Here is a 26,046-nt window from a genome sequence, read left to right as displayed (position 1 = left end):
ACAGCAGATTTACTACTCCACATCAAACTTCCAGAGAGAGCCTACCCCTGCACCGTGCTTCAGCCAACTCACAGCAGTCTCTGTTTGTTTTGGGTTGTTTTTTCCCTCATTCTCTTCCAAACTCAAACCTTTCTTCTTCTCTGTCTTCCATGCATCTGTCCCTCTCCTCAGCTGCAAGTAGTCACCTTGTATAGCTTCTGATGGCAATAATAATTCTGTTGCAGCCAAAATAAGGAGGAGTCCAATGGCACCTTAAAGACTAACAATGTTTTATTCCCACACTAGGAATAAGGCCCGTTGTGGAAATAAATACAACGAGATCTAGAAAGAGGCTCTGGGAGAGTGCCCCGGCCTTGGGCGAGGAAATGGCTGGTTTGGAGGGTGGAGTCTATGGCTTTGTACCTGTCCGAGGTCCCACGCCTCCTGAAACCTCACCCTCTCCAGGCTCCATCCCTCAAATCTCCAGGAATTTCCCACCTGGAGTTGGCAACCCTATCTCCTTCCCAGACAATCATCAACCTACCTTTATTTCCCACTCACTCTTCAGCTTTCCACCTCCCCCCTCACCTGCAGCCTCTACCGTGCTCTGAAGCCCTGACTGCTACATCGCATTGTCTGTCATACAGGGGCCATCTCAGCAGGATATAAGGACACAGAGTCCACCATTTTCTCCAGGGGAATTGATCTCTGCCATCTGGAAAGCAGTTGTAATTCTGAGTGATCTTCAGCCCTCACCTGGAGATTGGCAACAAAGGTTTCTTCCAACAGGCACTTAAGGGAACCTCAGAACACATTTTACCTCAGAACAGCAATAGCAAACTGTTTAGAATGTTAGAGGCAAAGGCCTCTAACGACCTCTGTGTTCCGAGGCAAAGGCCAATCAGGCCACATATGCAAATAACCTCTGTGTTCTGACTGGCTATGGGGGGGAGAGGAACAGCAAACTGTTTAGAATGTTGGAGGCGAGACTCAGGCAACGTAGCCAGTGGATAGGGACAGCTTCTCACTGACAGATCACTGAACCAAAGACTGTGGGCGCCATGAGGAATGTTCAGCAGCGTGCCACCACCAACAGAGAATTATTATATATAGAGATAAGTTTTTGTAGACTAGAGCCTGCTTCATTGCATCTGAGGAAGTAGGTTGTAGTCCATGAAATCATATGCTGGCATAAAATATTGTTAAATCTTTTAGCTGCTATTGGTCAACATAATTAGAGCCATCAGGGAACCATCTACTAACTATTAGTGTCTGTTGAAGAAACCATGCTGGGCCATTAAAGTCTAATAAAGGAATGGTCATCCAGTGACCAATAACAATATGTTTGCCAAGACAGACAGATTTGGACTGCTTCCAAAAGTAATATATTTAAATAGATTTTCTATTTAAATAGGTTTTCTCATACCTGTAACTCAGTTTCAGTCCCTACTTTCTGTCCTTTATAAGCAGTATCCACAAGTGACACATCCTAGATTAATATGCGTTCTTAGTGGCATTTCCATTTGAAATCAATGGGAGTTTGATGAAATCAAAGTTTAACTGTTTAAATAGACAGACAGTTGGTTCATGTGTGCTTATTTTATTGTAAGGTAGTAAGCACCATTTTGCATCTTGCAGAAGTGTAGTGAGCAAGCATGCAGAAAATGCCTTCACTACAGGAATTTGACAGCAGGCCAACTAATGGGAAGTAATTTTCACAGCAACATTACATTCAATGCGTGTCCCAAATTTATTTAAGGTCCAGCTATTTTACCACATTTCTGTTTTATTCCAGAAAACCAAGCTGTTTGCACATAATAAATAAGTATTTACAATGCCAAATTTCAATAAATTGCAATACCGCAAAGTGAGAAAATGTGCATCAGAATATCACTGGTAATTACTTATTTTTCCACAGCAGTTGAACAGCCTTCTGTGGTGCAAAAACTACAAAAGGAATAATTGTTTCCATTGCTAATGTGTTTAAAGTAAAATTTCACTCTGGGCTTGGATTAGGTCGCTAATGTAAAATTTCACTCTGGGCTTGGATTAGGTAGTGATTTTTATATTTGTTTAGGTTAACTTAAAACCAGTAGAACTTCTTACTGCAGAAGATTTCCTGGAGTACACGCTAGCTGCCGAGAGAAGAAAAATCCGCCTAGATCCTGAACATGGCTTTAAGAACCTAATGCAACAGTGTGGTATGAATGATGATCAGTAAAATGAATAGTATTTGGCAAGTGTGGTGGTGATAGTGAAGGGTGGCTATTATAAGACTGGCAGGTGTAGATTACATATTTTGTGTGATACTCCCTCCCACCCATATATCCTTAGAGAGTAAGGCCTGGAAGAGCTCTAGATAAAGTTGCCAAACAAAGGAGAGAAAACTGACTTCCTGGTAATGCCTTCTTCAGATGCTTAAGTATGCACTATTTGGGGCAAGGTTTACTCTAAAGCAATTAAATTTTGCCCCAGGATTGTTGCCCATACTGTTGTTAGCTAAAAAGCAAGATTAGATGAGAGAGCTTCTCAGGTGAACCTGGAATATCTGGAGGGTCCATGCTTCCTACGCTGTGTCCACCTGTTATGAGGTGATTTACAGCATTTAGGTAAAGGTAAAGGTTTCCCTTGCTCGAAAGCCAGTCGAATCCGACTCATTTACTGGGGGTTTGTTTACAAAAGGGGATCCAGACCTCTAACTTCTGATGGGTGGGGGCAGGATGATGTGGAGGTGGCCTATTCCGTATATGGCTGGCACAACAGCAGCGTTGGCCTGTTGATTTGGTGAGTGCTGGCGGTATCACTGTGGACTCCAGTAAAGTTGCTGTGCTCTCAGATCCTTGGAGTTGGGTCCTTTTTGCTGAAATTATTTTTTTTCCTGTGCATCATAATGTTAACATTTGTTTAAAGTTCATTCTCATTTGAGGATTTTTCCTTTCACCTACAAGGAAGAAAATCTAATCGTATCAAAAGATGTCTTGATAAAGAATGATGCCCTTCATTTTAGGGCCATAACAGCCTAAACAAAACTACTTACTCAGGGCTGAGAATTATTGGTGAACTAGAGTTATTACAGTTCTAAGGATATCTCTCACATGTGTTTGTAAGATTTTTAATGCAGGTCTCTTTGTGTGTGTACGCACATGTGCGCACATGCATGTGCACCCATGCCTGGAAGTCATGGCTTGATAGCCTGCCTCTGGCCTCTCGGCCCTGGTATTCTCTGGAATACCATCCAAATACTTGCCAGCGTTGGCCCTGCTTAGCTTCTGAGATCTAATGAGATTGAGCTTGCAGGTCCGGGCCAGTGCTGGTCTCTTAAAGACCTGAAATCAAAGCAGTTTCTGAACCTGAATGTTTTCACCTACAGAACTGTCATTGGTTCATTATATGAGGTATACTAAAGACATCCAAATATAGTCTGTAATCTTGGTTCCTCTTTCTAAAATACACTAGCACAGCTAAGGACTGGATTCTCTTGTGATAATGGCAAGAAAATAAGAATGAAATAAGTCTGTGCAAAGCCTGATTCCCTCCAAATAACTGCAAAGTTCAGGAAGACGTAATAAAATGGAATTTGCCTTCTAGATACAAATTGTACAACCTGGTAAGAGGTTCCAAAGTGCAAGGCAATCAAATGGATCCAAACTACAACACTAGAATTGTAAAACAGAGTTAACTGGGGCAGAAGTCAAACATTTAACTCAGGTCAGCTTGGATCATATGTCAAACTAATATGTCTGGCATTTTATATACATTCATCTCTTGTTTCCTGAAGACAGATCCTGCTCCAGTATGGAATTAATAACCCTGGAAATAGATCTGTAAATCATGCTATCCAAACATTAATACCACCAAATTCTGATTATTCCATGTGGCAGGAATTATGGCACGATACATTCAGAAGGCAGGATCAACCGGTTATCCCTACATTAAAAGTACCTTGTGTTCTAGTCAGCCCTGGAGTGGTAGGATTACCTGTATAAGATGCAGTCCTCAAAAACACTTCAGCCAGTCTAGGATGCAGTCCTCAAAAACACTTCAGCCAGACTGGTTCTACTGATTTGACTGATATGGCTGTAGAATAAGACATTTGAGAATTGCAGCTATACCCTGAGTATAACAGCATTATATTGTAATTGCACTATCTGATAATTTTCTGAGCATCAATTCCTATTAAATCTATACCTTGTAGAACGTGTTTGCAGTAATGAGGAAGATGCCATTTCCACAGACCTTACCCATGTACAAAGCATTGAACTTGTATTGCCCCCTCATGCCAATCATCAAGGAAATACCTTTGGTGGCCAAATTATGGCTTGGATGGAGACAGTGGCTGCTATTTCTGCAAGCTCCCCCCCCCCCCCCCCGGCATTCTCGTGTGTTACATATTACTGGACAGGTCCATTGGGGAATGCAAGCTTTTTCGTCTTCTAGTTTAATGTTCATTTAATCACGCAGAGAATTCCATCATCCCCCTGTCTCTCAGTCCATGTAGCTCTCTCTCTTTGTGTGTGTGAGACATGAATTTCTATTAGAATTCCCTTCACACACCAGTGGGCCTGATTCATTGCCAGGATGCTGGATGTGTCATTACTGTTCATTATTCATGTAGCACTGATTTGTAACCTGAAGTTATACCAATAATAACTGGCTTTCTATTGTTACTAGATAAACAGCTAGTTTTATTAAAATTGCAAATCATCACAGATTTTACACAGTCATAGCACTATTACCTGAGTAAGCAACATTTATGTGCAGGCATACACCCCATATATTGTGTGTGTGTGTGTGTGTAGTTCCAAAACACCATCATATAGTCCAGCAAAATGGGGTATTAGATTTATTTGCAATAAAAAGTCATATCAAACTCTGCAAATACTTTCTAGCAATCCGGTCTAGCTAAGATGGAGGACTGAAAGTTATAAGCATAAAGTTGAGGTTGAAAATTCTGAAATGAAGTCGAGACAATGCTAAATGGTGACAGTGAACTGTCTATTCTGCTTGAGAAATAGCTGACCTAGCTGGAAACATTTTGTAAAACAACTCACAATTAGATTTGACCTTTGAAGGTGCCAGTTAGAGTTGCTATGGCTACAGGCTTACAAGGAATGAAAATGAGGTTTATAAAAACAAGCACTACTCAAAGAACAAACTGAAAATACGCTCAGAAAGATTTTTCTAAAGTTTGTATCTTCTTTTAAATATTATGAAACCGAGCAAGTAGCTTAAAGCCAGGGCTCACTGGAAACACTCTGGAACAAGATCTGGACTTTTGGATAATTGTAGCCCAATCATAAAACTATAGAAGACTTACCTTTTTCGTAAAACAGTATTAGGTCTCTTAGACCAAGCTTAACAGTGGGGGAGAGGGGAATTGCAACATTCCCCTCTTCATTCTTGAGATTAATCTGCTTGTGTCTTTATTGTGAGTGTTGCAAATGAGATATTTAGCAATTTAAATAGGAGGAGCAAATTATTCCTAATGAAAAACCAAAGTAATTTGAATGCATTATAAAGATGCACAATTCAATTAATTAGAAACAGATAATTGTGCACGGTTAACAATTCTGGTACATCATAAAGTGTAATTGAATTAAGGCTAACAATAAATAATGGTCCAAAACACTGTTATCTCTAAGCTAAACAAAGGTTAGGAACAGATTTCAGTCCTAGAACAACAAAACAGCAATGCTCTCTTTTTGCCACAAAGACTAATACATTTAAAATAAACCTATAGAGGAACTTAGGAGAATTTTCACATATAATACACGGTTTAGGACTCTTTTTCCAGAATATAAAAAGTAGACTCTATAGTTTTAGGACTCTTTTTCCAGAATATAAAAATGCAGTAACTTGTATGGTCACACAGTTCTGCAAAGTGCATGCTTAAATTGCCATTCTTGCAAACATTCTATTATAAGACAAAAATCACTTTGAGATCAGAGAGGAACACATCTAAAATCTAAGGATGTCAGTAGGTGGAGGTTTAATTGATATATTGCCCAAGCAGCCTGACTGTTGCTTCTCGTTGGTTGGATCCCATGCCCCCAAGGTAACTTATTAAATTAATTCCTGTGCCAGTGTCTCTTTCCCAGTTGGCACTAGTGATGCTGATGCTGGAATTTCTCACACAAGCTGCCCTTCCCCACTGATTTTCGCACTTTATGTAGTAAACATTATCCCCACCTTTCATCCATATTACTGGGTGAAGGTTCGACAAGGGATAGCATTGCAAACATCCATATATACACAGAAGACTACACTTCTTTTCAGTTTTGTACACAGTTGCACTGATACAAACAAAGTTATATTTATTTTGCTTTCCTTTTTGCCATTTCCATTCAGTCGCCTGAGTCGTTTTCATCCAACTTTGAAATCTGTAGATATGTTTAAATTCCGGGGACCTTCAACCGTGGGTGACCGCCTTGTTTTCAATGCTATAGTGAACAATACTTTTCATAAAAGGTAATAAGCTTATCTCTGTATGTTACCACACTACTTTTGTGTTGCTCTGTTATGCAAAGTATTTTATTATTTCAGAATTTTATTTTTCTTATCAGATTGCAGTAATAATATAAAAATACAATGCCATCCTTAAGCAGATGTCAGTGGACATTAGAAGGTGTAATTCTCCTTAGGATAGCACTGGTAGTTTAAAAAAATCTCATTCAAATCAAGAATATCTCTATATTTGTTGTCTGGCAGTACTATAGTTTGTAGTCACTTATATGCACATCCCATTATACATGCACATTACAATGTGACTCCCCCCCCTTCCTTTTAAACCTGTTGGTGACTGAATCCAGAATATATGTAGACCTAGCGCTTAAAATAGAAGGTGTGTGGCAGAAGAGGCAATATGCAAAACATGTTCGGGTGTGAAACCCTGATCCTTTCCCCACTATAATCCTTGGCAGTGCAAGAGCATTATTATTCTGCAATCAGATGGAGACAAATCAGTCACATAATGCTATTAGAGTGCTATTTCAAGTTACCGTTACACAGATAAATTCCAGTTGCCGAGGACAATATGGAAGATAATATGGACAAGTTTCTAGAAGATATGTGATTTTGGCTGTGTTAACCTTTGTCCACCTTGGTTTCTGTCCGCATTCCAAGGAAGTGTGACCAGCTGGGTTCAAGACTCAGTGAGAGTGTCAGGAGGGGAAGTCCCTAGACCACCTCCTGCTGCTCCTACCTGACCCCCCGGGAATCCAGGAACCTGACCCAATGAGAGTACACCTAGAGGGAGTACACAGGCAAACCGGTGAGGGCCGCACCAGATGGGCCCGACCCAGGTTGAAGTGTCCAGGGGCTACGGGATACCTACCTTCAGATGCCAGAAGGAGGCCAAGGGAGATATCCAGGGGGACCAGGTCTCCTGCCCTGTTGACCAGCCAGAGGGACCCCACCAGTGATGTTGGCCCAACTGGGAAGAGGAAGGATGGGAGCATACCAATGGGATTGGTGAAGTGGCCAATCCTGTGGCCACTCTACTCTGAAGGGAAAGAAGGAGGGGCAGGAGCGGGGCGGGAGGATTTAAGAGAGAGAGACACCAGCCAGGGAGAATCCTCCTCAGTCTCTATGACAGATGAGTAATGGGCTATAGAGAGAGAAAGAGACCCTTTGGGGAAAACTCGCAAATAGAGGAGAGTGGAAGTACACGGTGAACCAGAGGTGACGAAACCCCCTCCATATCTTCAATCTGAGGCCAAGCTCCATTCAAGAATCTGACGCTTTGGAGCCTGACCCTCTCCAGCCCCAGCCTTGGGGACTCCCCAGCCGTGACAGAGAGCTTCTTAGAATGAGATTGGCATTCCAGTTATCTTAAAGGAGGCAGTGGTGAGCCTTGACCTTGACCTTAACAACTATTGCATATTGGTTGTATACATCTGATTAGTTGCAAACATTCTGTTTACCAGAATCTCCTGCTTGATGCTGTGACACTGGTGCTATGGGATCCTTCACAAATCTCACCCATTGCTTCTGCTTTTTAAAACATCTACGTGCATCCTTTGGAAGAGGTCACCTAGAGATGTAGAGCAAGAGCCCATCAGTATGCTGTTGGCACCCAGCATGGTTTATGCTGTTCAGCAGAATCAGATGAGATAGTGGATATTCTGCTTAGGTGCAGAAAGGAAATAATAGGTTGGATGAGAGACAGTAGATTGAGGTCAGGTCAGTTGATAAGAATGCTAAGTAGAGAATGATATTTCAGCTTATTTGTGGACGGAATCCCCTGAAATCCCCTCTGGTGTTATTGTACAGTATGCAACAGCTAGGCTGTTGACTGACATCTCGTCACAAAAATGTAGCTCACTAGTTTTGAAGCACCTGGCACTGACTGTGAGTTCTCATCAGATCATGATTCAGTGCTGTTATTTGCTTTTAAAGCCCTAATTGGACAGGGACCATGATGCTTTTCCCTTTGCTGTGGTAATATGCAACATGCTAGTCTTTTCTTCTTTCCAAAGGCCTCAGATATTAAAAAGGAAGAGGTGTGCTGGCACCCAGGTTGTCTCTTCCTCTCAGTCAACTGGAACGGGGAACTGAGCACATCTTCCTCGACTGCCTCTTATAAAACCCATGCAGCAATCCCTGCAGGCATCTTCCAGACCACCAGGCTCTTATGAAGTAATCTGTTCTCATGGGCACGCTGTTGCCAGAAAACCAAAGAGCTCCTCTTCCTGTAATTGAATTAAGGCTAACAATAAATAATGGTCCAAAACACTGTTATCTCTAAGCTAAACAAAGGTTAGGAACAGATTTCAGTCCTAGAACAACAAAACAGCAATGCTCTCTTTTTGCCACAAAGACTAATACATTTAAAATAAACCTATAGAGGAACTTAGGAGAATTTTCACATATAATACACGGTTTAGGACTCTTTTTCCAGAATATAAAAATGCAGTAACTTGTATGGTCACACAGTTCTGCAAAGTGCATGCTTAAATTGCCATTCTTGCAAACATTCTATTATAAGACAAAAATCACTTTGAGATCAGAGAGGAACACATCTAAAATCTAAGGATGTCAGTAGGTAGAGGTTTAATTGATATATTGCCCAAGCAGCCTGACTGTTGCTTCTCGTTGGTTGGATCCCATGCCCCCAAGGTAACTTATTAAATCAATTCCTATGCCAGTGTCTCTTTCCCAGTTGGCACTAGTGATGCTGATGCTGGAATTTCTCACACAAGCTGCCCTTCCCCACTGATTTTCTCACTTTATGTAGTAAACATTATCCCCACCTTTCATCCATATTACTGGGTGAAGGTTCGACAAGGGATAGCATTGCAAACATCCATATATACACAGAAGACTACACTTCTTTTCAGTTTTGTACACAGTTGCACTGATACAAACAAAGTTATATTTATTTTGCTTTCCTTTTTGCCATTTCCATTCAGTCGCCTGAGTCGTTTTCATCCAACTTTGAAATCTGTAGATATGTTTAAATTCCGGGGACCTTCAACCGTGGGTGACCGCCTTGTCTTCAATGCTATAGTGAACAATACTTTTCATAAAAGGTAATAAGCTTATCTCTGTATGTTACCACACTACTTTTGTGTTGCTCTGTTATGCAAAGTATTTTATTATTTCAGAAATTTATTTTTCTTATCAGATTGCAGTAATAATATAAAAATACAATGCCATCCTTAAGCAGATGTCAGTGGACATTAGAAGGTGTAATTCTACTTAGGATACCACTGGTAGTTTAAAAAAATCTCATTCAAATCAAGAATATCTCTATATTTGTTGTCTGGCAGTACTATAGTTTGTAGTCACTTATATGCACATCCCACTATATATGCACATTACAATGTGACTTTCCCCCCACCCCTTCCTTTTAAACCTGTTGGGGACTGAATCCAGAATATATGTAGACCTAGAGCTTAAAACAGAAGGTGTGTGGCTGAAGAGGCAATATGCAAAACATGTTCGGGTGTGAAACCCTGATCCTTTCCCCACTATAATCCTTGGCAGTGCAAGAGCATTATTATTCTGCAATCAGATGGAGACAAATCAGTCACATAATGCTATTAGAGTGCTATTTCAAGTTACCGTTACACAGATAAATTCCAGTTGCCAAGGACAATATGGAAGATAATATGGACAAGTTTCTAGAAGATATGTGATTTTGGCTGTGTTAACCTTTGTCCACCTTGGTTTCTGTCCGCATTCCAAGGAAGTGTGACCAGCTGGGTTCAAGACTCAGTGAGAGTGTCAGGAGGGGAAGTCTCTAGACCACCTCCTGCTACTCCTACCTGAGCCCGCGGGAGTCCAGGAACCTGACCCAATGAGAACACACCTAGAGGGAGTACACAGGCAAACCAGTGAGGGCCGCACCAGATGGGCCCGGCCCAGGTTGAAGTGTCCAAGGGCTATGGGATACCTACCTTCAGATGCCAGGAGGCGGCCAAGGGAGATATCCAGGGGGACCAGGTCTCCTGCCCTGTTGACCAGCCAGAGGGACCCCACCAGTGATGTTGGCCCAACTGGGAAGAGGAAGGATGGGAGCATACCAATGGGATTGGTGAAGTGGCCAATCCTGTGGCCACTCTACTCTGAAGGGAAAGAAGGAGGGGCAGGAGCGGGGCGGGAGGATTTAAGAGAGAGAGACACCAGCCAGGGAGAATCCTCCTCAGTCTCTATGACAGATGAGTAATGGGCTATAGAGAGAGAAAGAGACCCTTTGGGGAAAACTCGCAAATAGAGGAGAGTGGAAGTACACGGTGAACCAGAGGTGACGAAACCCCCTCCATATCTTCAATCTGAGGCCAAGCTCCATTCAAGAATCTGACGCTTTGGAGCCTGACCCTCTCCAGCCCCAGCCTTGGGGACTCCCCAGCCGTGACAGAGAGCTTCTTAGAATGAGATTGGCATTCCAGTTATCTTAAAGGAGGCAGTGGTGAGCCTTGACCTTGACCTTAACAACTATTGCATATTGGTTGTATACATCTGATTAGTTGCAAACATTCTGTTTACCAGAATCTCCTGCTTGATCCTGTGACACTAGTGCTATGGGATCCTTCACAAATCTCGCCCATTGCTTCTGCTTTTTAAAACATCTATGTGCATCCTTTGGGACAGGTCACCTAGAGATTTAGAGCAAGAACCCATCAGTATGCTGTTGGCACCCAGCATGGTTTATGCTGTTCAGCAGAATCAGATGAGATAGTGGATATTCTGCTTAGGTGCAGAAAGGAAATAATAGGTTGGATGAGAGACAGTAGATTGAGGTCAGGTCAGTTGATAAGAATGCTAAGTAGAGAATGATATTTCAGCTTATTTGTGGATGGAATCCCCTGAAATCCCCTCTGGTGTTATTGTACAGTATGCAACAGCTAGGCTGTTGACTGACATCTCGTCACAAAAATGTACCTCACTAGTTTTGAAGCACCTGGCACTGACTGTGAGTTCTCATCAGATCATGATTCAGTGCTGTTATTTGCTTTTAAAGCCCTAATTGGACAGGGACCATGATGCTTTTCCCTTTGCTGTGGTAATATGCAACATGCTAGTCTTTTCTTCTTTCCAAAGGCCTCAGATATTAAAAAGGAAGAGGTGTGCTGGCACCCAGGTTGTCTCTTCCTCTCAGTCAACTGGAACGGGGAACTGAGCACATCTTCCTCGACTGCCTCTTATAAAACCCATGCAGCAATCCCTGCAGGCATCTTCCAGACCACCAGGCTCTTATGAAGTAATCTGTTCTCATGGGCACGCTGTTGCCAGAAAACCGAAGGGCTCCTCTTCCTAGCCATACTTACAGACATGCTGCCATTCATTTGTCATGGTGCCTCCCTCCAAGCAATTGCTGCAGCTTGTTTGGCTGTCCGATTCTGGTTATCCCAAAGGGTTCTGTTTGGGGTTTGCTGGACTTTCAAATGAGATGACCCTCCTATTGTTTGCTGCTGCTACTTCTTCTCCTTCTCTTCCTTCTCCTTCTCAGAATTCAATGGACTACAAAAATTAAACTGTGAGACTGTCAGCATCTAATACCAAAGGCTGAGCAGACAGGGTATAAAGATCTTGACCTGGAGAATCTGCTTTTTCCCTTGTTCATTTTTTGAAATTCTGTAAAGTCTATTCTGTCTAAATATTAAGATCAGCATACAAATCTGTTACTCTATGATTTCTATCTCTGCACCTTAGCACCAGCACTGGTTTTTTACTTGCAGCTATCAATGTCCATTTGCAATGTGGCAGTGTGGTTTGACAACATTCTTCACAACTGTGATAAGAGCTGTGTCTGTGCTGCATTAAAATAAGACAAATTCTCTAACCTTCAGAGATTAGGAAATTTTCATATTTTGCTTATTTGGATAATGTATTATTTCTGCTTAACTGGGAGAGGCAGAACACAGAAGCCCTGTTTCTGACCCTGGACAGACTTATTTAGCAATTTCCTGGTTTTTGAGAATGGCCAACATTTTAAGCTTGTCTCAAAAGCAAAAAAACAACAACATAAAATGTACTTCTGTACAATAACATTATTAACAGTTCATCTAGCAGCATATGAATTTTGATAGTAATAGTGTCAGTATCACTGACTTAAGCAAGTTTTCCCCCAAAGCAGCTTCTCTGTATAACATTATAATGGACTTCTGTATCAGTGTTGCAAATTGTTACATTATACATATGTTATAAATATGATACAATATTATTATTTTTTGCTTTAGTGTTGAGGTCGGAGTTCGTGTTGAGGCCTACAACTGTGAAGAATGGGGCAAAGGCCACGCAAGACATATTAACAGTGCATTTTTCATTTTTAATGCTATACAAGGAAATGGCGAGCTTTTTATGTTTCCCAGAGTCAAGTCTACTACGAAGGTGAATTCTTTTTTTAATAGAAAGAGAAATGTATATAGATTAGTCCATCAGATACTCAACTGTTATATTTATAGACTAGCTGCAGATGTGATTTAAACAAGGTTATAAGGTGATTTTATAATTGTATCAACTTATAGGGACAAATTCTTTGAGGATGGGTCCATCGGTGGTTATTACCCATGATGGCTAAATTAATCTCCATCTCTAGAGGCAGTATACCGCTGAATAATAGTTACTGAGGGAAACAACAGGGATAAAGTTTGCCTCAGTCATCCTCTGGGGCATCTGTCTTGACTCTGTAAGATGCCGGAGTAGATGGACCACTGGTCAGATCCAGCAAGTCTCTTTTATTCTCATTTTATTGATTTCCTTGAGCACTGGTTCTATAATACATTCTGTTATTATTTTACATGGAATACAGTGATTTAAGGACTGACTTCTCAAGTGAAAATCCTTGTAGAGCTGTACTGCTAGGAGAAACCAGAGTTACACTTTGCTCAGTAGTTAATTTGAACAGGTTATTTAGAAGGATAGCATCATCCTAAATTATTTCCATTAGCAAAGTTTTAGTTGCTCCCAGCTGTTATTTATTCTGAATATTAGAGAGCTGTGATTATGTTTATTTTAAACAAAGTTATTTAAAAATACACAATACTGATTTTTTTTAAACAACTTTGCTTGTTACAAAGGATGGTTTAAGAAGGTACCGTGAAGCTGTTGCCCGCAAGAGAATTCGATTAGCCAGGTAAACCTCAAGCATAATATGAATTTTAAAAATACTATTAACAGTACAACAGAAAATATTTCTCAGTTGTTCAACAACTGATCTTGTTTGATTTCTGAAACCCTGCAGTTTTTAGAAATGATGTCGCTCGTGAGAAATTCCTGATAGAAAGTTAATTGATTACATCTTATATTATTACTTCAGAGTATTTAAAAGCCCTGTGCAGATAAAGAAAATATGAAAATATTCAGCACATAGGAGTGGTATTCTTGAATTATCTATAAGTCCTATTGAGTTACAGCAGCACTATAATAGTTTCGGGGGGGAACTGTGTTGGTCTGCAGTAGAAAAACTAGATATGAGTCCAGTAGCACTTTGGAGACCAACAGGATTTTGGTGGGATGAGCTTTCGAGAGTTCCCCTTCATCAGATATGCCCCCAAAATCTGATTGGTCTTTAAGGTGCTACTGGACTTGAATCTAAATCACTACACATTATCTTGAACAGGTTCAGGGATCTTCACCTCCGTGGAAATTATAATGGTGGGGCAGTGCCTGTTGGGATTTGCAGCAGATCCAACACGTTTATATCTTTCCCTGATGTTGCTTTTCATCTGTGTTGTGATAGAAGTCTTCTTACGCTGTTGTTGTTTTCCACATAGGGGACAGACTTATGTAGTTTTCCCACTGTTGCTGAGGCTGCCAATACAGCACAGTGGCAGCAGGGCTTCCACATGGCAGATTTCCCTGTAGTTTCCCTTTCCCAGTCCCCCTATGCTCCCTGGGACCACTGGTGCTTTTTCAGTTGTTCTTTTTTTTTAATTGGCAATTGGAACATTGTTGTAATATTATATTAGGCCGAGTTCAGACTGGCAGTTTGGCCCGGCAGCCAAATGTTTCAGGAGCGTTTCAGTAGCGGATTAAAGGGGCAGGTTCACACAGGCACATCTGTCAGGCATCCCCCAGCCATACTCTAGCCGTCTTGTGCTGCTTCCCTCCCAAGTTTAAAAAGTACCAGGTGAAAGTGGTAGCAAACCGTGTGTAGAGCGGGTTGATTCCGGTTCCCTGATGTATGAACACAAACGCTGCTAGGTGGGAACAACCCGCAGTCATTGATAATAGGCGCTGGCTGATTCCGCGGCAGGCGCCCATGTGCATAGGCGCATGCAGCAGAGCCCAGAAACAGCCACTAACAGCCTGCCAGGGGCGGGCCAACAGTGCGAACGCTCCCTTGCGCTTCCTCCACGGTATCCTCCTGCTTCATTCGCTGCAGTGTGAACGGGAATACAGCAAACAAGCCATTCCCGGTCTGTCACAACCACCGCGAACAAGCCATTCCCAGTCTGTCGCAACTCCCTTGCCACAACTCCCTAGCGCTTCAAATTGCCAGTCTGAACTCGGCCTTAGTCTAAGTGTTGCAGGGATATACTTAAGACTTTTTTCATTCTATTCATTTTGAGTGTGAAAACTCTGGCCTTAAGAAGAATTTTGTCTTTCTAAAAGAGAAAATATTTCATAGGAGTTTCTTTTCAGTGTTTCCCTATATTTTTCAATTTTTCTATTTTTTTATGAATGTTTCCTGTTTTTTCCAGGTCCTTATATCTCTGACAAAACCTATGCATTTATAGCTTGTAGACACACAGAATCTCTGCAAAAGAGTAAACCAATGTACAAAGATCAGGGTTGGACTAGTAAACAAGGCTCATGCACCCTTCATCCCCAGATTTTAGTTGTCTGCACAGATATAGTCAATTTCTGGAAAGGACCTGGCAACCCTATGTCTCATTATTACAGAAAAATGTAGTGACTTCATTGTGATAAATTGTGAGAACTAAATACTTGGTTTAGCTTAAACTTTTATTTGGAAGAGGTAGAATGCTATAAATGAGAATTTATATAAAAGAATTTATAGCATAAGAACTTTTTTTTAAGGCTGCAGAGTTCCTGCATTATATGGCATGCCATCTTGCTTTAATAACTTGTGTGCACTTTAATTGAAAATTATTGTTTGTTTAAATGGTTTTAAATGTTTTAAATGTTTATATGAATCTTGGCACGTTGGGCCAAACAATGTGAGCCGCCCTGAGCCCGCTTGCGGGTAGGGTGGGCTATAAATGTAATCAAATAAATAAATAAATAAATAGTTCATTTTTGGCCTTCTTCTTCACATAATATCAACTGCAGGAAATGTGTTCTCTTGACGAAGGAAGTTGATCGCATCCCTGATCCCTGGGACAAAATCAACCAGGTAACGTCATTATAATTTGAAGAAATATGTATCATTGTGCATTTAACAGAAAAAAATATTGCATCTGTCAGCTAGCTGCCATATCTGTGTTGTTTACCCTTCCCTGTTCCCGCTTGCTTGCAGCTCCGCAGCTTGTTGTAAACATGCCGGGGAGGCCGTGGGAACTAGACGCCATTATCAGTCTGGCCTTGTGAAGTAGGGAGGGCTTGGGGTCCACATTTGGTGTGACTTTTTTTGCTCTCAGGAAACCCTGCGACTCTCCTGCTCATTATGTAATCTCCCGCCGGGAGTCTTCCCGCGTGCGCGCTCGAAGTTCATTTGCTTAGCTACTTGCCTTGCCCAGCTATATGTATTGGGATGTTCCCGCCTTCTAGTTATTCCTAACAATAATCCTGTGGACATGGTACCAGTCTTGTACACTAATAAAGCATAACGCTTCCTAGGAAACGTGTGTAAAGAGTTACTTGCTGTGGAACCTGACAGCATCTAATTCTGCTACAGCCAGAATCAATTGGGGGACCATTTTGCCTGATTTCTCCACCTTATTTTCACTCCAATGTTGCATGGCACTTTGATCCTTCAGAAAGGTCTCCACCAATTGGGTGTGGGGGCAACAATGTGGCAAATGAAGTTCAGTGTTGATGATGTGCATTGGGACAAGAAATCCCAACTTCAAGTACAGGCTAGTGGAGTCTGAACTTGCTGAGACTGAGATGGAAAAAGATATCGAAGTCATAGTAGACAGCTCAGTGAAAGTGTCAACCCAGCATGCTGCAGCAGTGAAAAAGGTAAACTCTGTGTTAGGGATTATTAAGAAAGGGATTGAAAATAAAACTGCCAATAGTATAATGCACCTATAAAAAGATCTATGGTGGAGCCTCATTTGTAATACTGGGTACGGTTCTGGTCACCATATCTCAAAAAGGACATCTCGGAGCTAGAAAAGGAACAGGAGAGGACAACCAAGATGATTAGAGGGTTGGAGCACCTTCCCTATTCCCTATGAGAAGAGGCTGAAGAATTTGGGACTTTTCAGTTTAGACTAAAGGGGGATGTGATAGAGTTTTAAAATTTTTTGCATGAGGTAGAGAGAGTTGACAAAGAGAATTTTTTCTCTCCCAGAATACTGGAACTCAAAAAAGAGAAGACTAAAGGGGGATGTGATAGAGTTTTAAAATTTTTTGCATGAGGTAGAGAGAGTTGACAAAGAGAATGATTAAACTGTGGAACTGTTGCCAGAGGACGTAGTGATGGCCGCAGGCATAGACAGCTTTAAAAGGGGACTAGACAGATTCATGGAGGATAGGGCTATCAGTGTCTACTAGCCATGGTGACAGTCAACTTCTGAATCCCAGTGCCAGGAGACAACATGAAGTGAAGGCCTCCGCCTCTATACCCTGTTGTTGGACCTCTAGAGGAGCTGACTGGCCACTGTTTGAGAGAGGATGCTGGACTAGATGGACCATTGTTCTGATCCAGCAGAAATGTTCTTATGTTCTTATCCCCCAACCCACAACAGGGGCACACTGGGAGTTGCTAGTAAAAGGGGAAGGCAAGGCGAACCAATTTTAAAAGCTCATTTAATTTGTGGATAATAGAAAGACAGTTATTATTTAAAGGTACAAAGTCAGGTATCTGCTCACTGATATTTTTAAGTGCTGTTGCTCATTCGCCATCTTAAAAAGAATAATGATTATTTAAAATAATGCAATAAATAGAATACCCCTACCAGTAGAAGCCTCTGGTAGAGTTGTATATCAGTGATCCTAAATGTGAAAATTAAGCAGGTCTACGTTGTATAATTTCTAGTCAGCACTTCATCTCCATTTCTACCAAGTGGTAGAGACAGCAAATAAAGAAGCAGTGAAAGGTTGCCTTATTTTCCTATTTGCCACTCCCAGGGTAAATAATTTTACGATATTTATAGAGCACCTTTTTCACTGAGGCTCAGTGTAGCACAGTGCAATCAACAGGATGAGACATCCAAAAAGCAATGTAATAGCATTAGGATTGTGGAATTTTGAAACCCAGCAGAAATCTGAACAAAGCATAAATATTAAAATGATATGTTAAACAATGTCAGTCCTTTTATTATTATAAATGCATGGTAACAGCCAGGTAAGTGATTTGTTTTGTTACGATATTTGGTTTGGATCAGGGTCATCTGAGGGGTCCAGATGGAATCATTGTTTGGGGGCCCATAGTGGCTCTCAGCAGCCCTGGTGTTGGGCCTGTCATGATTTGACAAACACCCAAAGCAGTAAAAGAATGTATATAATCCTGGGCCAGCCATGGCAAGGCATCATCTACATGAATATTGACGTCACTTAGACTTTACACACACACAAATCTGTAATTAAGGGGTAAAATCATTCTTATGCAAATCTAACTCAAAGCACAGAAAAGATTAAAACACATGTACTTCTCTGAATTGCTTAATGACTCTTCTATCAAAAGATCTCTTCAGCTTGGATTGGTGGTACTGCTCATTACTGAACCTGTACTACACCTCCAAAACAAAGAAGGATGTTCTTGCATTTTATAATCCATTTACATCTTAAAACCACATGATGTCATTAGTTTATTTTCCTGTAGCATAGGTTTCTATTAGGTAAATTTCCTACCTTGAATCCCTCAACTGTAAGGTGAGATGTGGTACTTACAAATCTTTCAATTATTGTCCATGCCCTGTCTGCACCCAAGTTTTGATTTTCTTCATACCCCAATAGGGTTTCTAATCAAATTACTGCATTCCTGGCTCTTATGACTCTATCAGAGCCCAGTTAAGTTTCACAGACACACAGAAAGGATTCCTTTGGAGAGAGTTTGGCTGAATTATGTCTTTGGGTCATCACAACTCTCTGTAGTTTAACTGATAAGTGAAGCATTAATTAGTTCCCCTTAATTTGCATTCTTTTGGTTATTAGGTAGGATTCAAAGGTAAGCCTAGATTGAAACTGTGGAAATTAGAAGCAATTGAAGCAATTGTATTTTCTGTTAATGATTATTGTCATATCCTACATTTCAGGAAAACATAATCAACAGCAATATTGCAGCATTGACTATAATGGCAGCAAAACCTGGATGGAAAGTAACTAGAACTCTAGACTGTAAGTAATGAATGGGAGAACTACACGAAAATTCCTGCCATTCTAGAGGAATTAACGTGAATCTGTATGTCTCTCATAAATAAAATGCAAAATCATAACAAAACACTGTCATGTGGGCAGTCATGATCAGTGCCAGCAACTTGCTATTCATAACACATCTTCCAGCAACAAACCACTTAAGCAGTCATTGAAGGGTAGGGGAGTAACAACTAAAAAAGCCCAACACTTTAGTTCTGGGCTGCTGTTACAAACAGGAGGCCTAGAAGTCATTTTAACTATTTTAGAAGATCTCAGCACTTTTCAGACTGCTTTTAAACTGTAGATACACTCATTTGTTTGCAAATTCCAGTGTTTGTGATAGAATTAGTGACAACTACTCAGCCACCTGGAAGTCTTGTTTTACCAGGACGTGACACAAATATACTTTAATTTCTAAGTGTGGCTCCTTTTTTCAAGAAAACAAATCTGGAATCCTCTGTGATTAAAGTACTTAGCCCTGCGATCGTAAACATAGCTACACCTTTCTAAGCCCATTGACTTCAGTGACCTTAGACGGGTGTAATTCCTTTTAGGAATATGCTGTGACCTCTTTGACATGTGCTTGAAATTGGCATACATTGCAGTTCCTGTGAATCTTTTTTTCATATGACCTAAAGCAAAAGTAATTTCATGTAATCGGAATGTGATTGTTCTATGCAATTATTAAAGGGGTTGCATGAAAAGGGCTAGTGTAAATATATTAATTCCCATTTATGTTAGTAAAAACTGCATGAGGTAAAGCTCCAAACCTGCACAGAATGTTCATTAAACTTTATTGAAAACCTTATTGCATTCCATGCAATTCATGTGCACAGAATCCAAACTGTTCACTGTAAGCCTTCAAAATTAGGTTGTTTTTTTAAAATCTGCTTCACTTGTATAAGTAGATGAAACAAGTGTGCTACATGATTTAAATAAGAAAACCAGATCACAGAGGATAAGGCACAGGGCTTATTTATTTATTTAAAACACTTATTAGCTGACTTTCCTCATTCTGGAGCTCAAGGTGGCTTACGCCTTGATAGATAAAATACGTAAGATAGAATACATAAAAAACAAAATTTAACATCACAATTTAGGACTAACGTAAGCAAATGTGGTCATAAATAACACCATCCTCAACTGCTTCCAAAGGATCAAAAGTGAGGGGACCAGACATACCTCCCTGGGGAGCTTCTTCCATACTTATGGGGTTGCCACCAAACAAGGTTCTTTGTTTGATGGGATGGTTAGGAGGGCCTCACCAGGTGATCTTAATTCTTGGGCAGGAACATATGGAAGAAGGTCTTTCGGATACCCTGGTCCCAAGCCACGTAAGGCTTTAAAGGTAAAAACCAATACCTTGAATTGGGCTCAGGAGGAGATGGGTAGCCAGTGTAATTGTGTAGTAGCAGTTGGGGGTCAACTGATCCCAATCAGCTGGCCCAGACCAGCACTCTGGCCACAGTGCACTAGCTGCAATTTCCTAATAGTCTTCAAGGGTAGCCCCAAGTAGAGCACATTGCATCAGATTATACAAAACACTGAACCCATTCTATTTTTTCTGGTTCATGGTACTCTATATCTGTACCATAACTCCTTTACATTATCAGCTCTAGATACAATGATATAACTGTTTCTACCACTGAGATAGATTCAGGTAGGTAGCTGTGTTGGTCTGATGCAACAGAACAAAGACCTTTAAGACCAACAACGTTTAATTCTGGGTATAAGTTTCATACATGCCCACAAAAGCTTATAGCCAGAATTAAACTTCGTTGGTCTTAAAGGTTCCACTGGACACAGACTTTGTTTCTAGCACTGCTGCACTCCTTCTTCCACCTACAGCAGAATTGCATCAAACATTTCATCTTCACTTCTGTTTTATCTTTCTGCACACAATTACCCTTCTGTGTCTTGTATCCTAGTACTTCTACTGCAATTATATCTGCCCCCTTTACCAATAAAGTTACTAACTTATGTTCAGTTAGCAGCATTTGTCTTAAAACCTATGAGGCATATTGTAATATATAGCCAATGATCTGAAACCTTTTAAACATTGTAATCGTTTTAAAAATAAACATTGCTATTTTTTTCATTTGAATTTAGAATTGTGGTTTTAAAAACACATATGACTTTTGTTTCAGATTAAAATATTCACTCTAGAGGAAGGTGCTGTGGCAATCAAGGTTGAAATGCAAGTACGAATACCTTCAGAATTAGCCTTTTCCCTTTTGTCTGACTTCACACTCCAGGCACATTGGGACAAATACTGTTTGTAAGCATGACTATTTCTAAGCCATTGCCAGATCTCATTATCACTTTTAAAGTATTCCTGATAGACATTATTAAGAAAAAATAACTTGTCAAAGAATTTTAAGTAACATTTCAGTGAGGAAATGAGGATGCCAGTAAAGATGATTATGTAAGGTGTACAGAAATAGTTCATATAAAAAACCCTATTGAGTAAAACAAGAAGAATCTTGTGATTAATGGATTGGCTAGGAAGCAAGAACGCTTGTTCGGTGGCAAGGAAAATACTTCAGTCTTTTATCTAAGGATGTGCATAACCATTTTAGGAACCAATAACTGTTGTTCGATTTCCTGGAAACAGAAATGATCTAAGCCAAATCCATACAGATGTCAGGATATTCTAAAAATTGTCATCCGTAAGATACAATTTGACTGTGTTGTCAAAAACACATTTTAGGAAATTCCTGCAGATATGGGCTGAGATTAAGGGTCAGAGAATTGAATGATTAAATGGTCTCAGTCTTACTGTGTGATCCTAAGCAGGCCTTGTCAGAATCCTACTCAGTTCTATTCATTCAAATGGGGGCTTACTCCCAAGGAAAGTGTTCTTAGGTCTGCACTCTTTCAGAAACTGGGCTACTTGCTCCCAAATGTTACATGCCAAAATAAGACAGGTTTCTTACCAATGCCTTAATGACATTAAGCAAGTAAGGAAATAGATTAGTTAAGAATGGTTCTTCCCTGTGGCTCCTCCAAAGTAACCAGAGCTAAGAGCATTGCATTGGCCCAAATGGTATTAAAAGATTTCAGAATTATTAACTTGGTTCCTGTTTTGTACCAAGTAACAAACTGAACATAGTACGGTTTAAATAATCAATATAAACGTAGGGAAACTGTTATTGCTACAATACAGTATGATAACTCTCAAGTATATATAAAATATATTTTAAAATTTGTACCAGAAAGGCATTTAAAAGTGGGGTAGATGGAGAAACAGAGACATTGCAGAACTAGTTAGGCAGCCTAATAGAAGTAGGTTTAATTAAACTGCCTCTCTCTTTTCCTTATGTTCTTCTTTCTTGTTCTGCTGCGCTATCTGCTAGAAGCCAAGTCACTTGAGGTATAAGCTCAGCCAAGAAGATCTACAGCCCAGCTTCAGTATTTCTTTAATCTGACCAGACCCTGTACCATTCCAGCCCCAATTTAGATCATAAAAAGTGTCCTTTGATACTCAACTCCATTTCTATGCTGCTTTTATGTGCAGAACTTCTAGAATTGTGCAGAACATAACAGAAGATGACAAAATATACTCCATTACATCCCCATCAGTTAATGGAAATAAGTCTAATGATTTTTTAATTCTTGTATCTCGAAGAAAACCCTGTAAGACTGGGTAAGTATAGAAAATAATCCACAAGCCATAACTTTTTACTAGAAACCAACACAACAGTAATTACATTATTTAAGAATCCTGGTAAAATAATTGTTTTCCTTAAATATTTGGGACTCGCACAGGCTTGCTGAGTAGTTAGCATCAAAGAACTGTCCTTGTAAGAATGAATCACATATTCCAGAAAGCTATATCATACCTAATACTTCAAAGTTTACTTTTGACAGCTTCCAATAAGAAATTCATATTTATACTTGAAACTTGGCAGGAGTTCCTAGCTTAAGCAGCACTGTTTACTCACTTTGCACAAGTGTCTTTCCACTTTCTCTGCAAAGGTGTAAGGAAATTGCGGCTAGAAGATTGGGTTGGATGTGTGTGTTTTTTCTGGACTAACCAATTTGTAGCATTGATTGCTGGATACACCTGTGAACCATTTCCATTGCTGGTCTCTTTGTGGGTGCTCAGACCTGGGGAATTCAAGGGCCAAGGTCTTTGTGGCAGCAGCTGCATTAATTACAAGAGTTAGATTCATTTGGAAGCCAATTCAATGGACCTAAGAGAGGAAGCATGATGAGGGGGAGAGGAAAGATGTAAAGAATTTCCTTCTTGAATGCCTCTGTGCATGAGAAATTGTTGCCGCTCCTCATTTTTACCAATAGGGCATCTCATAAACAAAACAAAAAAACAATGACAACATTCTGTTCACTGCAAAGTCCAAACATGCTTAAATACACCAAAAACAAAAACTGAGCAATTATTGTCTTCAGAGATCCTAAATCATCTTCAAAATGGAAAACGGTATTGGTGGCAGTTTGGTGGAATTTGATGGTAACACTGTTTCTATTAAACTTAGTGATCCCTATGTAATAGCTGTGAGGTCAGTTGCCTTGACCTATGTTCCACCTTTTAACCAAAACTACCGCAGAAGACAAATCGAGTATGCAGGATTCTTGATCTACAGTGATGGTAACAATTCTTTGGTAAGCAGCTGTATAATTAAATTCTACTTTGTGATATGTTTTACTGTCCCTCTTCTTCCCTTTTCTCAGTAACATACTAAAGAAGTTTGCTTGATGGCATCAATCACACATGTAAATGGTGCGTGTAATTTCCATACCAATCCACTGCATCCCTAGCACTCCAAGCAAAACAGAAATCCCACTAATCAAAACAAAACATCAAGGAGTGATATGGATTCAGCCCCTTTCTTGTTGGAGCAGCTGCATCTGAAACCAGGGATGTTAGCAATCTCACCATGAGTGAAATACAAAATTATTTATCTTACTTCATTTACATTTCTCCCCAGTGGGGACACAAAGCAACTTACATGGTTCTCATTTCCATTTTATTCTTAGAACAAGGTTAGGCTGAGTGTATGTGACTGGCAAGCTTCACCCAATTTCACCCAGCAGGCTTCCACAGCAGAGTAGGGACTCCAACCTGGCTCTCCCAGGTCGTCATCTAACACTCTGACCACTACACTACACTGCTCTTATTCTCACACTGGCTGGTGGGATTCGTGATTGATTCAGATAACCAGAAATGGGTTGTTTTCAGTTATTACAACTGAATGTGCACACCCCAAAAAGTAGCTAGATTTTTAGATTAAAAGGTGAAATTATTTCCCTCTCATCACTATGTATATACACGTTGCATTGTGGCCCCTTACCAAATTATGTAGTATCATATGCAGATTGAGGCTTCGAGGCTTTTATTATTTGCAGAGCAGGAAGATTAAAGAAGTACACTACATATTGCTGGGTTATGGAGATGAGCCTGATAAATGCCTAGTAAAGGGGTTGGGTGATCAGTTTGAATTGGTCAGAAGATTTCCACCTGCACTAGGGTCATTGCAAAAGCAGAAGTGTTGGGGTGGGGACCTCACAATAGCCCACTGCGCAAAGTTAAACAGCATATCCCAAACTTCAAGAAGTTTCTGGACACAGTAAGATAATAGGGAGGAAAGCAGTATTACACAAGATCTTGGTCTCACGTATTAGGTATTACACAAGATCTTAGCACAGTTCTGCTTGGACAAGTGCCAGACTATAGAAAGAATTAATTAAGCAGGTCCAGACTCATTTTAAAAGTTTGCGGAGCCTGATTCAGCTTCACAGGGAGAAAGAAGGGCTCCTGCCTTTTCTCCTTGCACTATTTTCCCAAGCCCTGGGGAGTGATTTGCCACATGTTGGAGCTGCATGTGTAGTATTCTGTGCATGTGCAGCTCCAAAATGAGGCAAATAATTCCTCTACACACACACACCTTGGGTCTATTTCAGGTTGGGAAAATGGCACAGGGAAGGAAGGCAGGAGCCCTTTACCCATCTGCACCATGTTTTAAGCTTTCAGACTTTTAAAACAATGTTCCCTGCAGCTTCTGTGTTGTTTTCTGGACCCAACTCATTAAAAAGAAGTGTCTATGTTTCTGCTTGTCCATTGCTGGATCCAGTGAATGATCACAGAAAAAAAAAATTTTTTTACACAAAGCACCTTTTCTGGACACAGACATTTAAATCTCCTTCCTCACAAGGCTACCAGATTGAATAACCCAAAGTTCTCCAGAGAAAGGATGTCTTCTGTGCATGAAACCAAGGAGCTCTGCAGCAATTTAGAGCTAGTAGACTGATGGTATAAGGCTGTTCCATGTTTTCATAGTTGTGCTGGTGCTGTATTGAAACTTGGCAAGCTTACATGGGAAAGGATTTAAATGTTTTTGCGCATACCCAGACAGAGGCAGTGTACTACATTCTGAGTGTCCAAACCCCCCTCCCCCAAAACACTACATCTACCTGGGAACATATTGGTGTGCTGGCGTATGACAGGGAGAGACAACAAGGATATGTGGTCAGACACATTAGAGCCAAGCTGAGTCCCAGTGCTGCTGTCAGTGTCTTGGGACTTGTCTCAGTAGGTTGGATGGAGCAAAATGGTCTAAGGTGCAACTGTTTGGTAGCATGGTACAGGTTACATACATTTGCACTGATGGAACATTTCAAACAACACCAAGATACTCAGTATTGTGAATGAAATTATTTCAGTGCTGGTGAATTTCATGAAATGACTAATGTTGACTTTTGCATATTTTAAAGGTCTCTTTTTACAACCAGGGCACCCCTGCTGTCATGTCTTATTTTGCTTCAAACTTTACTGGTCTGTCCGAATCAATTGAGGATACAGCTTCTGCGTGCATCCGGTTCTTGGAGTTTGGGAGCAGCAAGATGAATGCTACTTCATTGAGTGACAGTTCATGAATAACTCAGAATGACTGAAAGTCTGTTGCCAGTTACAATAGTGATATTCATCTGACAAACCAATTGTCACAGCTATTTTCATAATCAGAACCTGTATGGAGATCACTCGTTTAACCATTGTGGGATCTGTGGACACCACAGTGCCCATCCATGTGTTTCTTGACACCTGCATCCTTCTCCCCCAAAGAAAAGAGCCAGTCCTGACTTTCATTCACCAGAAAGTCCTTCAGATGATCCCGG

General features: G+C 40.5%; 1 protein-coding gene across 1 annotated transcript in view; it reads left to right on the top strand.

Moving 5' to 3' along the window:
• Positions 1-25,806, top strand: part of ACOT12 (acyl-CoA thioesterase 12) — a 40,933-nt gene extending 15,127 nt beyond the window's left edge. The window contains exons 5-17 of the mRNA XM_015423288.1: positions 2,057-2,177; positions 2,403-2,417; positions 4,175-4,358; positions 6,328-6,447; positions 12,663-12,813; positions 13,503-13,558; positions 15,721-15,784; positions 18,813-18,894; positions 19,551-19,555; positions 21,060-21,190; positions 22,430-22,558; positions 23,409-23,535; positions 25,645-25,806. Coding sequence (XP_015278774.1) covers positions 2,057-2,177; positions 2,403-2,417; positions 4,175-4,358; positions 6,328-6,447; positions 12,663-12,813; positions 13,503-13,558; positions 15,721-15,784; positions 18,813-18,894; positions 19,551-19,555; positions 21,060-21,190; positions 22,430-22,558; positions 23,409-23,535; positions 25,645-25,806 — 1,347 coding nt within the window. The remainder of the gene's footprint in view (positions 1-2,056; positions 2,178-2,402; positions 2,418-4,174; positions 4,359-6,327; positions 6,448-12,662; positions 12,814-13,502; positions 13,559-15,720; positions 15,785-18,812; positions 18,895-19,550; positions 19,556-21,059; positions 21,191-22,429; positions 22,559-23,408; positions 23,536-25,644) is intronic.
• Positions 25,807-26,046: the final 240 nt, after the last annotated feature.

This window comes from Gekko japonicus, unplaced genomic scaffold (genome assembly GCF_001447785.1).
Source record: "Gekko japonicus isolate JY-2015 unplaced genomic scaffold, Gekko_japonicus_V1.1 scaffold1376, whole genome shotgun sequence".
NCBI lineage: Eukaryota > Metazoa > Chordata > Lepidosauria > Squamata > Gekkonidae > Gekko > Gekko japonicus.
This window is presented reverse-complemented; position numbering and strand designations above follow the sequence as displayed.